Below are 13,379 nucleotides of genomic sequence, written 5' to 3' on the forward strand. Positions count from 1 at the left end.
GAAGTCTCACAACACCAGGTTAAAGTCCAACAGGTTTATTTGGTAGCAAAAGCCACTAGCTTTCGGAGCGCTGCCCCTTCGTCAGGTAAGTGGGAGTTCTGTTCACAAATAGGGCATATAAAGACACAAACTCAATTTACAAAATAATGGTTGGAACGCGAGTCTTTACAGGTAATCAAGTCTTAAAAGTACAGACAATGCGAGTGGAGAGAGCGTTAAGCACAGGTTAAAGAGATGTGTATTGTCTCCAGGCAGGACAGTTAGTGAGATTTTGCAAGCCCATGCAATAGAGGGGTACAGAGGGGATTCACCAGGGATGGAGCATTTGAGCTATAAGGAGAGACTGGATAGGTTTGGATTGTTTTCTCCAGAGCAGAGAAGGCTGAGGGGGGACATGATTGAGATGTATAAGATTGAGGGATATGGACAAGGTGAATAGGGAGCAGCTGTTCCCCTTGGTTGAGGGGTCAGTCATAAGGGGACATAGTTATAGGGTAGGGGGCAGGAGATTCAAAGGAGATTTGAGGTTTTTTTCAGTCAGAAGATGGTGGGAATCTGGAATGTACTGCCTGGGAAGGCACTGGAGGCCGGAAACCTTACAACCTTTAAAAAGTATTTGGATGAGCACTTGAAACATCATAACAGTCAAGGATATGGGACAAATGCTGGAAAACGGGAGTAGCGTGGTAGTTATTGTCGGTATATACTCGATGGGCCTTTTCTGCACTGTCCAACTCTATGGCCAGAATTTTACAGCCCCACCTGCCACAGGAATTGGAGCGGGCGAGGGGCGGACAATGGGAAGGTCCATTGATCTCGGGCAGGATTTTACGGTTTCGGGATGAGCAAAGCCATAAAATCCCACCTGGAGTCTCTCAATTTACACCCATTCAAATAGTAATCTGCCTTCCTATTTTTGCTAGTTAAGTAGATTACCTCACATTTATCTATATAATATTGCACCTGCCACGCACATACCCACTCACTTAGCCTGTCCAAATCACGCTGAAGCATCTCTGCATCCTCCTCACAGCTCACCCTCCCACCCAACTTTGTATCATCTGCAAATTTGGAGAGAATACATTTAGCCACTTAATTCCCTCATCCAAATCATTAATATATAATGTGAATAGTTGGGGTCCCTGCACTACTCCACGAGTTACTGTCTGCCAATCAGAAAATGACCCATTTATTCCAATTCTTTGCTTCCTGTCTGTTAACCAGCTTTCTATCCATCTCAAGACACTATCCGCAATCCCATGAGTTTTAACTTTACATAGTAATCTGTGAGACATTGTCGAAAATCTACTGAAATTCTAAATAAGCTACACCCACTGGTTCTCCTTGGTCAACTCTACTGGTTACATTCTCAAAGAATCCAGTAGATTTCTCAAGCATGATTTCCCTTTCATAAACCATGCTGACTTTGTTTGATTATGCCACTGCTTTCCAAATGCTGTCCTATGAAATCCTTGATAGTAGACTCTAGCAACTTCCCTACTACCAGCGTTAGACTCATTTGTCTCTGGTTCCCTGTTTCCTCTCTACCTCCCTTTTTAAATGGCAGGCTTACATTAGCTACCTTCTAATCTGAGGGAACCATTCCAGAGTCCAAAGAATTTTAGAAAATAACCACCAATGGATCTACTATTTCTAGGACCATTTCCTTAAGTATTCTTGATGAAGATTATCAGGCCATGGAGATTCATCTGCCTTCAATTCCATCAATTTCCCCAAAACCATTTCTTCACTAATACCGATTTCCTTCACTAATACCGATTTCCTTCAGCTTCTCACTAAAATTTTTGTTTCTCGGAACTTCTGGTATATTATTCATATCTTCCTTGGTGAAGACAAAAGCAAAGTACAAATTTAGTTCCTCAACCATTTCTTTGTTCCCCATTATGAATTTCCCCATTTTTGACAGGAAGGGATATGCATTCATTTTGTTAATCTTTTTCTTTTTACATACCTTTATAAACTTTGAGTCAGTTTTTATATTCCCTGCTAGCTTTCTTTCATAATCTATTTTCCCCTTCCTATTCAATCCCTTGGTTTGCCTTTGCTAATTTTTAAACTGCTCCCAATCCTCAGGTCTATTGCTTTTTCTTGCCAATTTGTATGCTTCTTCTTCGAATCTAATACTAGGTGTTGTTTCCTTTACATATGGTATTGCCCTGATAAGTGCAAGATTAAAAGTTTTGATGTCTTCTTTCAGCAATACTCAAATTCTGTACTGCCAATGACTAAATAGTTTTGTACCCCAATATGGACTATAACCCCTAAATTTGTCTTATTCAATCTACTGAAGACTTAGCAGAATTTGATTCTAGCTCAATAGCCCCTCATTGAAACCAATATGCTGTGTACACATATGTTCATGTGAAGAGCAAAAGTATGCATCACTAAAACCATTACACAAGCATAGATAAATCATATTAAATTTCTAACGGATACAAAGCTGATGAAGGAAACTTGACAAAAGACATGTATGGAATATCAATTATGAGCCAAGATGGCCTCAACATTAAAGATGATAAAACACACTAATTATGTTTTCTCCTTCCCCTGTTTGAAGATCATAAAAATGCTTTCCCTTTCATTTCCTTTAACCGAAAAGATAAAAAGATGATAATTAAATGTTCAAATTTTAGACACTGGCAATGACCAACTAGAAGAAATCACAACAAATTTTCTTTTAAAAATTGCACAATACATTTTGAACTTAAAACCAACCTTTTTCTGTGTCTTTAAGAAGTTGTAAATTATTTTGGGAACCTTCAGGAGCCTGTAGTTCTTTTTGCGCTTCTTGAATTTTGTCTGAAAATAAAACCAATGAATGTTAATAAATATTTTCAATAAATTATATTGCAAGTTTTGCAAACACTTGTAAAAATATAACTGGTGCTTGATAAAGTGCAGCACAGATACCATCATGGATAAAATTCCACACTGACGGTGTTTATCTCAAGTTGGAAGTAAATGCATTTCTTACATTCTTGACTTAAAATGCTGGTTGGCAAGGGAGAAGGAGAGATGGGGGAGAGAGTGGAGTGGGGGAACAATTAATTGTGTTCTTCACAATTGCTTCAGAAGGTAACTATTCTGTAAAAGCTAACATTCAGCCCATTATGTCAAGCAGCAGTATAATATGAAGGGTACCATTCTTAGCAGTGTAGAGGATCAGAAGGACCTTGGGGTCCGGGTCCATAGGACTCTTAAATCGGCCTCGCAGGTGGAGGATGCGGTCAAGAAGGCGTACTAGCCTTCATTAATCGAGGGATTGAGTTTAGGAGTCGGGAGATAATGCTGCAGCTTTATAGGACCCTGGTTAGACCCCACTTGGAGTACTGCGCGCAGTTCTGGTCACCTCATTACAGGAAAGATGTTGAAGCCATTGAAAGGGTGCAGAGGAGATTTACAAGGATGTTGCCTGGATTGGGGGGCATGCCTTATGAGGATAGGTTGAGGGAGCTTGGTCTCTTCTCCCTGGAGAGACGAAGGATGAGAGGTGACCTGATAGAGGTTTACATGATGTTGAGAGGTCTGGATAGGGTAGACTCTCAGAGGCTATTTCCAAGGGCTGAAATGGTTGCTACGAGAGGACACAGGTTTAAGGTGCTGGGGGGTAGGTACAGAGGAGATGTCAGGGGTAAGTTTTTCACTCAGAGGGTGGTGGGTGAGTGGAATCGGCTGACGTCGGTGGTGGTGGAGGCAAACTCGTTGGGGTCTTTTAAGAGACTTCTGGATGAGTACATGGGATTTAATGGGATTGAGGGCTATAGATAGGCCTCGAGGTAGGGATATGATCGGCGCAACTTGTGGGCCGAAGGGCCTGTTTGTGCTGTGGCTTTCTATGTTCTATGTCTGTGTTAAGATACCAATATAGTTTATTTCCCCTTCTTTGTCACAATTCTATGCATTTGTTCTGCTCATCCTGCATTAATTAGGTGGCTGAAAAATTATAGAAGTCCGTATGTGCAGTGCTTCTAATTCCCTTTCAAATTAACACCATTCACAGACTAAACATGTAACCCCATTTTTATTTTACACTTGTTACATTAAAATTTTACCCAGCCATTTATTTCATCCACTTTGTGTTTTTTTAAATCAACTATTGCTCATAGTTTGACCAATTTCCATTCAGTCCTTCCTGCCCTTTGATCAATTTATTCTCCTTTCCCAGAAATTAATCTCAAAGTTATGAGAATTCACAGTAAGTATTAGCTTTGGTGTGTGCAATGTTGCCAGGTGATTTTTGAAAGTTGAGATTCTCTTTGTCATAGGGCTTTCCACACTGCACTTTCAAAAAAGATTAAAAAGGGCTGAAGTTTTCCCCTTCTGGATCTGTATTAACTGCTGTTTACTACGCGATCATTGCATTAAACCGAAATGTACTTCTATTAGAACTAATTCTATCAATTTACATATTTTTGAAGGCAGGTTAATGTGCTTGCAACAGCAGTCAAAATCACCTTTCTAAATTCCTTTCGCTACTTGAGCAGTGCACAGTGACATGAATAGCGATTGTCATGTGTGCACTGCAGCAGAGTAGAAGTTGTTTGACTTTTGTGTCCAGCTGTCTCTGAATTTGTTCAGCTGTTCTGAGAGCAGCTGATGTCAAACTCTGAATATTTCAAATAATATTTTAAGAAATCAAGATGCATTTCGTTCTCAACAATTATAAACCCTCAGCATACAAGAACTGCAATATGCTGGTTATGGACACGAAACCTATTCAGTTCCATAACGCAGAACGCTTCTGGAAGAAAAGATCTTAAAACAATAAGACTACCAAACTGAATAATGAACAGATATGTTCAGCACATCTTCTAAACTGTTAGCAAGGAATAATTTTAAGAATGTACATGCATTCATAGGGATAATTAGTGTAAGTTTTTAGAATTCCAATTTGGGGATGTTGTAGATTCAAATCTAGAGCCAAACAATAGCAGCAAATGAAAAGAAATGTGTGCCCAAAACTCCAGGAGAATATCTGTACTTATTTCAATCATCATTAAAACAAAGTTTTAATAAATGTAATAGCTAAACAAAATGGCACTGGAGCTAAAATCAGGCCTCGTATCTTGCATATAGAAACACATAAAGAAAGAACTTCCATATACAAAGAACCGTTCATGGATGTTTCAAAGTGCTTCTCAGCTACTGTACTTTTGTGCAGTCATAATTTTGGAAAATATGACCAGGGTTGCCAACTCAGGTAGGGCAGATTAGAGGAGATGTCACATGACCTTCTACCTCCATCTGCCCTCTTCAGATTCTGGCCATTGGTCTCCCAGTAACTTTGAGAATAGCAGAGTCCAAGGCTGCCCCATTTCCTCAGGTTCAGGAACTCGTATATTTCAGGCTGAGCCCCACTTCTGTTTTACTCCCAACTGGAAACAGACTAGAACTAATCCTGCAACGCAACCCAGATTTAGAAGCAGCTGCTCACGAAGTAGAATAACACGCACTTCATCCATCTCTGAAACACCAGGACTGGCGAGGAGCTCCAAAACAAGCCCATAATCTTCTGCAGAGAGAGCGGTGGCTCCAACCTGACTCTGGGAACCGCCATCTTTACCAGAAATAGAAACACAGAAAATAGGAGCAGGAGGAAGCCATTCAGCCTTTGAAGTTTGCTCCATCATTCATTATGATCATAGATGATCATCCAACTCAATAGCCTGAGTAGGGGGATTGTCACTAGAGATTGGGGTGCTCCGAGACTGTGGGGGGCCGGGGCCATGATCGAGCCATGGGGGTGGGGGCGGGGAGAGGGGGTGGCCTGGAGGGGAAGCACTGCAAGGGTCCATGGCTGGCCAGCAATCGAGCTGACCAGCAAACGGGAAGCTGACAGATTGGGACAACTGGGCATGCATAGATGCCTGGAACTGTCAGACTCTGGTGTGAGGAGGCCCCACCCCCCCCGAGCTTTTAATGATATTCATGATTGTGACCTCTGCATTGCACAGAGTGTGGGGGATTCGAGTCTGAACTCCCACTGAAAGGACAATCTTGATTTACACCATTTTCCCGCGAATTCAGCACTTAGAACTTTTTTGGGAGAATCGCCCCCACAATGTTTTGGCCTCAACTGCTTTCTGCGATAGCAAATTCCACATGTTGACCACTCTCTGGGTGAAGAAATTTCTCCTCATCTCTGTCCTAAACAGTCCATTCTGTATCCTCAAATCCCTGGTTATGTACATCCCCACCATCGGGAACATCCTTCTTGAATCTACCCTGTCTAGTCCTGTTAGAATTGTACAGGTTTCAATAGGAATCCCCTCGTTCTTCTGAACTCCAGCAAATTTAATCCTAACCAACTTAATCTCTCCTCATATGTCAGTTCTGCCCTCCCAGGAATCAGTCTGGCAAACCTTCTCTGTCCTCCCTCAAGAGCAAGAACATCCTTCCTCAGATAAGGAGACTAAAACTGCACACAGTATTCCAGGTGTGGCCTAGAAATTAGAACTGGTGCTTTGCAATCTTCCAGAGGCTATCAGCCCCCCCACTGACGAAAGTTCCAGGTACTTGTCAACGCCATCCATTCATTTACTGTATTTATATCCATTAACATTTTGCTTATCCTGAGTCTCCTGAATTTTTCAATGGTCACCGGGAGGATACCGATTTTGGTGGACTCTCGGCTAACCTAGGAGGGTTGGCAATCCTAATACATGACTGACAATTTGTGCTCACCAAGATTCTACAAACAATTAGATAAATGATCATATGGCCTCTTTTCATAGAAATCATTTTACTGGTGTTGGAAGTGGAAGTTGGGCAGCATGGTGACACAGTCGTTAGCACTGCTGCCTCACAGCGCTAGGGACCCGGGTTCGGTTCCCGGCTTGGGCCACTGTCTGTGCGGAGTCTGCACATTCTCCCCCTTGGGTTTATTCCGGGTGCTCTAGTTTCCTCCCACAGTCTGATAGACTTGCTGGTTCGGTATATTGGTCATGCTAAATTCTCCCTCAGTGTAGCCGAACAGGCGCTGGAGTGTGGCGACTGGGGAATTTTCATAGTAACTTCATTGCAGTGTTGATGTAAGCCTACTTGTGACACTAATAAACTTTAAAGCTTTAATACTGGCCAGGACACAGGGAAAAATTTCCTCTTCTTCTTCAAATAGTGTGATGGGAACTATTTATATCTACTTGAGGGGGCAATTGGAAACACAATTTAACATTCCATCCAAAAGACAACATATAAAAGTATAACGCTTCCTCAGGGAAATGATATGTTAACCTAGATCAGGATTTCCTAAACTTTTCCAGCCACGGAATCCTTTTGACCTCCCAAGAGTACTGATGGAACTGTTGTGAGACATTCTTATTACGTAAAAGTATTAACCCACTAAACAGTGATTGTTTTTGCGCAATAGGTAAAAAAATGTACAAAATCAAATAGATAAAAGTTCTTATTTCTATGTATACATTGATTATAAGTAAAAAGTTATCTTATTTACCAAGGTACTTAAGGGAGGATGATGCTGCTTCTTTTACTCACAAATTTGTTTAATACTGAGAGTGCTACTAAAGAGCTGGACACTTGCATTCATGTTCCCCTTCCTGCCCCATGGCCACTCTCTCCCAGCTCATGGCCGCTCCCCTCCAACTCCCACCCCTCTTGACCCCATCCTCCTCTCACTCCATGGCCGACAACCACCATACCCTCTTTGCTACTCCCACTCCTGCCCCAAAGCCGCTGCCTACCTTGCTCCTCCATCTGTTCTCTTTCTTGCCTTAGCCTGGACCTTTGTGAACTTATTTTCCTGATTTTTCCAGCTTGTCCAATCAAAGGGTGGCTTCTCACTAGCTCAATAGTGACCCAATCAGTAGCCGATGCAGGGAGAAAACAGCCTCTGATTGGACAAGCAGCTTCATAGCATTTTTCAAATTTTATAAATCAACCTGGCCTACCATGGAATGATGTGGAGATGCCGGCGTTGAACTGGGGTAAACGCAGTAAGAGTTTTAACAACACCAGGTTAAAGTCCAACAGGTTTATTTGGTAGCAAATACCATTAGCTTTCGGAGCGCTGCTCCTTCGTCAGATGGAGTGGAAATGTGCTCTCAAACAGGGCACAGAGACACCTGTTTGAGAGCACATTTCCACTCCATCCGACGAAGGAGCAGCACTCCGAAAGCTAATGGTATTTGCTACCAAATAAACCTGTTGGACTTTAACCTGTTGTTAAAACTCTTACTGTGTTCTACCATGGAATGCCAGGATGTATCCAATGGAACACCAGAAACTGAGGACCACTGAGTGAAGACTGACACTCCATGAGCATTTGTCACCTATAAATAGGTAAAAATGTTAAGCAGCATTGTTGCGCCCTTTAGTTGCCTATTCACAGGTAACAGAAGAAAACAAAGAGAGAATACTATAAGTACTGGTGTTTAAACAGAGGCAAGTATTATAGCACAGTACATATTTAGTAGAATGCAATATTTAAAAGCTGACTGAATTGTGCACGTCACAATGCATAATGAAGCATTGACATGGATTGAACATAGCTGGTATAGCAGTTCCAATTGACTATTGTTCAGTTTACTCAGCATCTCATCACAGGGTAACGTTCTCATCTCAGGAACCAATATAGTGAGCCCTCCTTTGCAAGTCTATCAAGCTAAACTGACCACAGTACTCCAGGTGTGGTCTCACTAAAGCCCTATATGATTGCAGCAAGATTTCCTTATTAGGAGCACAGGATTTAGGGGTAGGCCATTCAGCTCTTCAAGCCTGCTGCACCACTCAATAAGATCATGGCTGATCTGAGTACAGTCTCAACTCCACTTTCCTGTCTGCCCCCATAATCATCAACTCCCTGATCTTTAAAAAAAATCTGCCTAATTTAGCCCTAAACAAATTCCCTGGCCCAACCTCCACTGCTTTCTGTGAAGAGAATTCCAGAGAATAACATCCCTCTGAAGAAAGAAATTCTCATCTCCATCTTAAAACTGTGTCCCCTACTTCTAGTTTCTCCCACAAGATGACACGTGCTCATTATCCACTCTGTCAAATCCCTTCAGATCTCATTCTTCAATAAGATCACCACTCATTCTTCTAAACTCCAATAAACACAGGCCCAAACTGTTCAAACTTTCTTCATAAAATGAGCTATTCATCTCAGAAATGAGTCGTGAACCGCCTTTTAACTGCATCTAATGCAATTATATCCTTTTTCAAATGAGAGCAAAATTGTACACAGTACTGTAACTGTAGTACAGCCCTATAAAACTAATAAAACGTCCCCACTTCTATATTCCATTCCTCTTACAATAAATACCAACATTCCATTTACCTTTCCAATCACTTACTGTACTTGCCATACTAACTTTTTATGATTCATTTACAAAGACACCCAAATCCCTCTGTACCACAGAGTTGAATTTTGCAATCTGTTTTCATTTAAATATATTGTTTTCTATTCTTGCCAAAGTGAACCAATGCACATTTTCCCACTTTATACTCTGCCAAATTTTACCTACTCAATTAATCTATCTATATCGCTTGTGGACATGTTACCTCCCCTCGTCAACTTATTTTTCCTACTTATATTGGTACTGTCGGCAAATTTAGCTATGATACATTCGGCCCCTTATTGGTTGCAAATGGTTGAAGGCCCACCATTGATCCCTATGGCAGTCTTCTAGCTACAGCTTGCTGACCCAAAGAAGAACAATTTATTCCTATTGTCAGCTTCCTGTTAGTTAATTGGTCCTTTATCCATGCTGATATGTTACCCCCTACATTATGAGCTCTTACTTTGTGCAGTAACCTTTAATCTGGCACCCTATCAAATGTCTTCCAAGTACACCAAATCTACAGATTCCCCTCTATCCACCTTGCTTCCTCAAACAATTCCAATAAATTATTTAAACACTATTCCACTTTCACAAAATCATGTTGTCTCTACCTAACCACATTATGATTTGAGCATTCTGCTAAAATCTCCTTAATAATGGTTTCTAGCAATTTCTCCATGACAGATGTTAGGCTAATTGGTTTCCTACTTTCTGTCTCACTTCTTTCTATTTTCCAATCCATTGAGATCCTTTCAGAATCTGAGAAATTTTGGATTGTATTTAATGCCTCCACTACCAAATCCTTGAAGGTGGCAAATCCTTGAAGGTCCACAAATCCTTGAAGGTGGCAACACAGGTGGAGAAGGTGGTGAAGAAGACATATGGTATGCTTGCCTTTATAGGATGGGGTATAGAGTATAAAAGCTGGAGTCTGATGATGCAGCTGTATAGAACGCTGGTTAGGCTACATTTGGAGTACTGCGTCCAGTTCTGGTCGCCGCACTACCAGAAGGACGTGGAGGCGTTAGAGAGAGTGCAGAGAAGGTTTACCAGGATGTTGCCTGGTATGGAGGGTCTTAGCTATGAGGAGAGATTGGGTAAACTGGGGTTGTTCTCCCTGGAAAGACGGAGAATGAGGGGAGATCTAATAGAGGTGTACAAGATTATGAAGGGGATAGATAGGGTGAACGGTCGGAAGCTTTTTCCCAGATCAGAAGTGACGTTCACGAGGGGTCACGGGCTCAAGGTGAGAGGGGCGAAGTATAACTCAGATATTAGAGGGATGTTTTTTACACAGAGGGTGGTGGGGGCCTGGAATGCGCTGCCAAGTAGGGTGGTGGAGGCAGGCACGCTGACATCGTTTAAGACTTACCTGGATAGTCACATGAGCAGCCTGGGAATGGAGGGATACAAACGATTGGTCTAGTTGGACCAAGGAGCGGCACAGGCTTGGAGGGCTGAAGGGCCTGTTTCCTGTGCTGTACTGTTCTTTGTTCTTTGTACCACTGCAGCCCTTTCTGTTAAGATGCTATGATGCAGGCCATCATGTCCTGGAAACTTATCAGCATTTAGGTCTAATAGTTTTACCAAAATCCTTTTCCTGCTGATGGTGATTGTTTTAAGTTCTTCCCATCTCTTAATTTTCAAGTATCTTTGGGAACTTTTTTCAGTCTTCTACAGTGAGGAGAGACACAAAAATACCTTGTATTCCAATCCCCTTGCAATAGGGAGTGATTGCAGTGTAACTTGTACTGGATCGTGCTTCAGCCGCAATGCATCAGTGTTCGATAGAACAATTGGTTAACAAGATGACGGGTGCCAATCAACCAGGTTACTTTACCCTGCATGGTTCCAACTTGTGCTAGAGCTGCACTCATTCAGACAAGTGCAGAAAATTCCAGCAAACTTCTGGCTCATGCCTCTTAAGTGGTGAAAAGGTGTTGGTGAGTCAGGAGATGAGTTACTTGCTATAGGAAGTTCTCTGACCGATGGTCTAGTTAAGCTTCTGGTTATAGGTGACTGCTTATGTAGCACAAATGTTATTTGCCACCCATCAACTCAAGCCCAAATATTGGCCTGATCTTTCTGCATGTGGACATGGACTGTTTTGTAATTTAATGCAAATACAGCCAAACACTGTGCAATGATCGCCAAACATCTCCATTTCTGACCTTATGACAGAGAGAAAATCATTGAGTAAACAACTGAAAATGGTTTGGCCTAGGAACTCCTGCAGCAACATCCTGGGGCCTTCTTTGACTTGACTTTAGGTGTGGCAGACATGGAGAAGATTGGATATCTCATTAGCTGCTTAGGTTCCACTTAACCGCTACCCTTTAAAAATCTTTACATTTCCAAATTTCTTCAACTATAACTTTTTAGGGGCTGCAAGCCAGGGAAATTGAATAAACTGGACCATCTTGACAATACACTGTGCCGTTGAAGTCACAGTATTTTTTCTAAATATTGAAGAACATCCTGTGAAACAATAGAACTTTACATTACTTTACCCAAAGATTTGTGTGGCCATCAACCAGACGGGTTTTTGATCATAAATTTGGTCTTGCCCTGCTCAAGTTTAAGATCTTTCAATGGCTGCTCTGCAGTTTCCTTAAAACATCAGTAAAGACCTAAAACGTGTTCAAGTTCATCTAACTGGAAATCCTATTCATAAGGTCATTCTTGGGTTCATGTCTTATTTATGCTGGCTTCTGAATCTAACTAATGGCAGCAAGTGGGTTAAATGCAGTAGACAAAAGAATTTACACATTCTGAGGTTAGACTGAATATAGTAGTTTGAGATAAAAACAGAAAATACTGTGTAAACTAGCAGGTCTGGCAGTATCAGTGGAGAAAGAAACAGAGTCAATGTTTTGAATCGCTGTCTGAATCTTCAGAGCTGAAAGGTAGGAATGTGATGATTTATATAGTAAGAAGTCTTACAACACCAGGTTAAAGTCCAACAGGTTTATTTGGTAGCAAAAGCCACGAGCTTTCGGAACAGGCTGTCCCTTCGTCAGGTGGGTGGGAGTTCTGATTACAAACAAGGCACAAAGACACAAACTCAATTTACATGAATAATGATTGGAATGTGAGCCTTTACAGCTAATCAAGTCTTAAAGGTACAGACAATGTGAGTGGAGGGAGCACAGGTTAAAGAGATGTGTATCGTCTCCAGACAGGACAGCTCGTGAGATTTTGCATATCCAGGCAGGTTGTGGGGGTTACAGATAGTGTGACATGAACCCAATATCCCGGTTGAGGCCGTCCTCAATGTGTGTGGAACCTGGCTATCAGTCTCTGCTCAGCGAATCTGCGCTGTCATGTGTCATGAAGGCCGCCTTGGAGAACGCTTACCCGGAGATCAGAGGCTGAATGCCCATGACTGCTGAAGTGCTCCCCAACAGGAAGAGAACACTCCTGCCTGGTGATTGTCAAGCGATGTTCATTCATCCGTTCTCGTAGCGTCTGCATGGTTTCCCCAGTGGTACATTAGTTGAATCCAACTTGCCTGATGATTGTGCCTTTGCTACTATATCACATGAGAATGATGCAGAATTAGCTCGAAGAGAAGTGTCTACTGAAATTCCAAATCATATCCCCAGGGTCAAGGACAGCCAAATTTCAGAACGTTGCATACAACCAAAGAGGAATAGCTGTTCTCCTGATCGGCTTTCTTATTGGCTATGTATAATGATTAATGGTGCATAATACTGTATTATTGATCCTATGTAGAACACTGTAGAAATTTGTTGTCATGACCACAGAAGTAAAGGGAGCCCATGGTGATGGCATTGGTGCGTTTCACAGGCACTTGTTTAGTTTCAATTTCTACTGTGTGGGCAACAGATCCTAGATACATCTGTTTTTGTTCTTTTGAATCTACATGTGCAAACCACATCTCTTTCTTTTGTTTAAAACCCACAACCCCTAACCTAGTTAGGACATTACATAAGGGACATTACATAAGGCACCTTTGATTTCCCTCCAGGTGCAACATCTCAAGAAATCAGGACAGGGCAAGGATAGGATTCACCTGGATGTCCCAAGGCCTGCCTC

At 41.8% G+C, this 13,379-nt stretch overlaps 1 protein-coding gene across 7 annotated transcripts in view; it reads right to left on the reverse strand.

The window, feature by feature from the left end:
* Positions 1 to 13,379, reverse strand: part of hivep1 (HIVEP zinc finger 1) — a 326,912-nt gene that overhangs the window by 137,167 nt on the left and 176,366 nt on the right. For all 7 annotated transcript variants that reach the window (XM_078241026.1, XM_078241018.1, XM_078241037.1 and 4 more), the window contains one exon: positions 2,737 to 2,820. In XM_078241026.1, coding sequence (XP_078097152.1) covers positions 2,737 to 2,820 — 84 coding nt within the window. The remainder of the gene's footprint in view (positions 1 to 2,736; positions 2,821 to 13,379) is intronic.

This window comes from Mustelus asterias, chromosome 2 (genome assembly GCF_964213995.1).
Source record: "Mustelus asterias chromosome 2, sMusAst1.hap1.1, whole genome shotgun sequence".
NCBI lineage: Eukaryota > Metazoa > Chordata > Chondrichthyes > Carcharhiniformes > Triakidae > Mustelus > Mustelus asterias.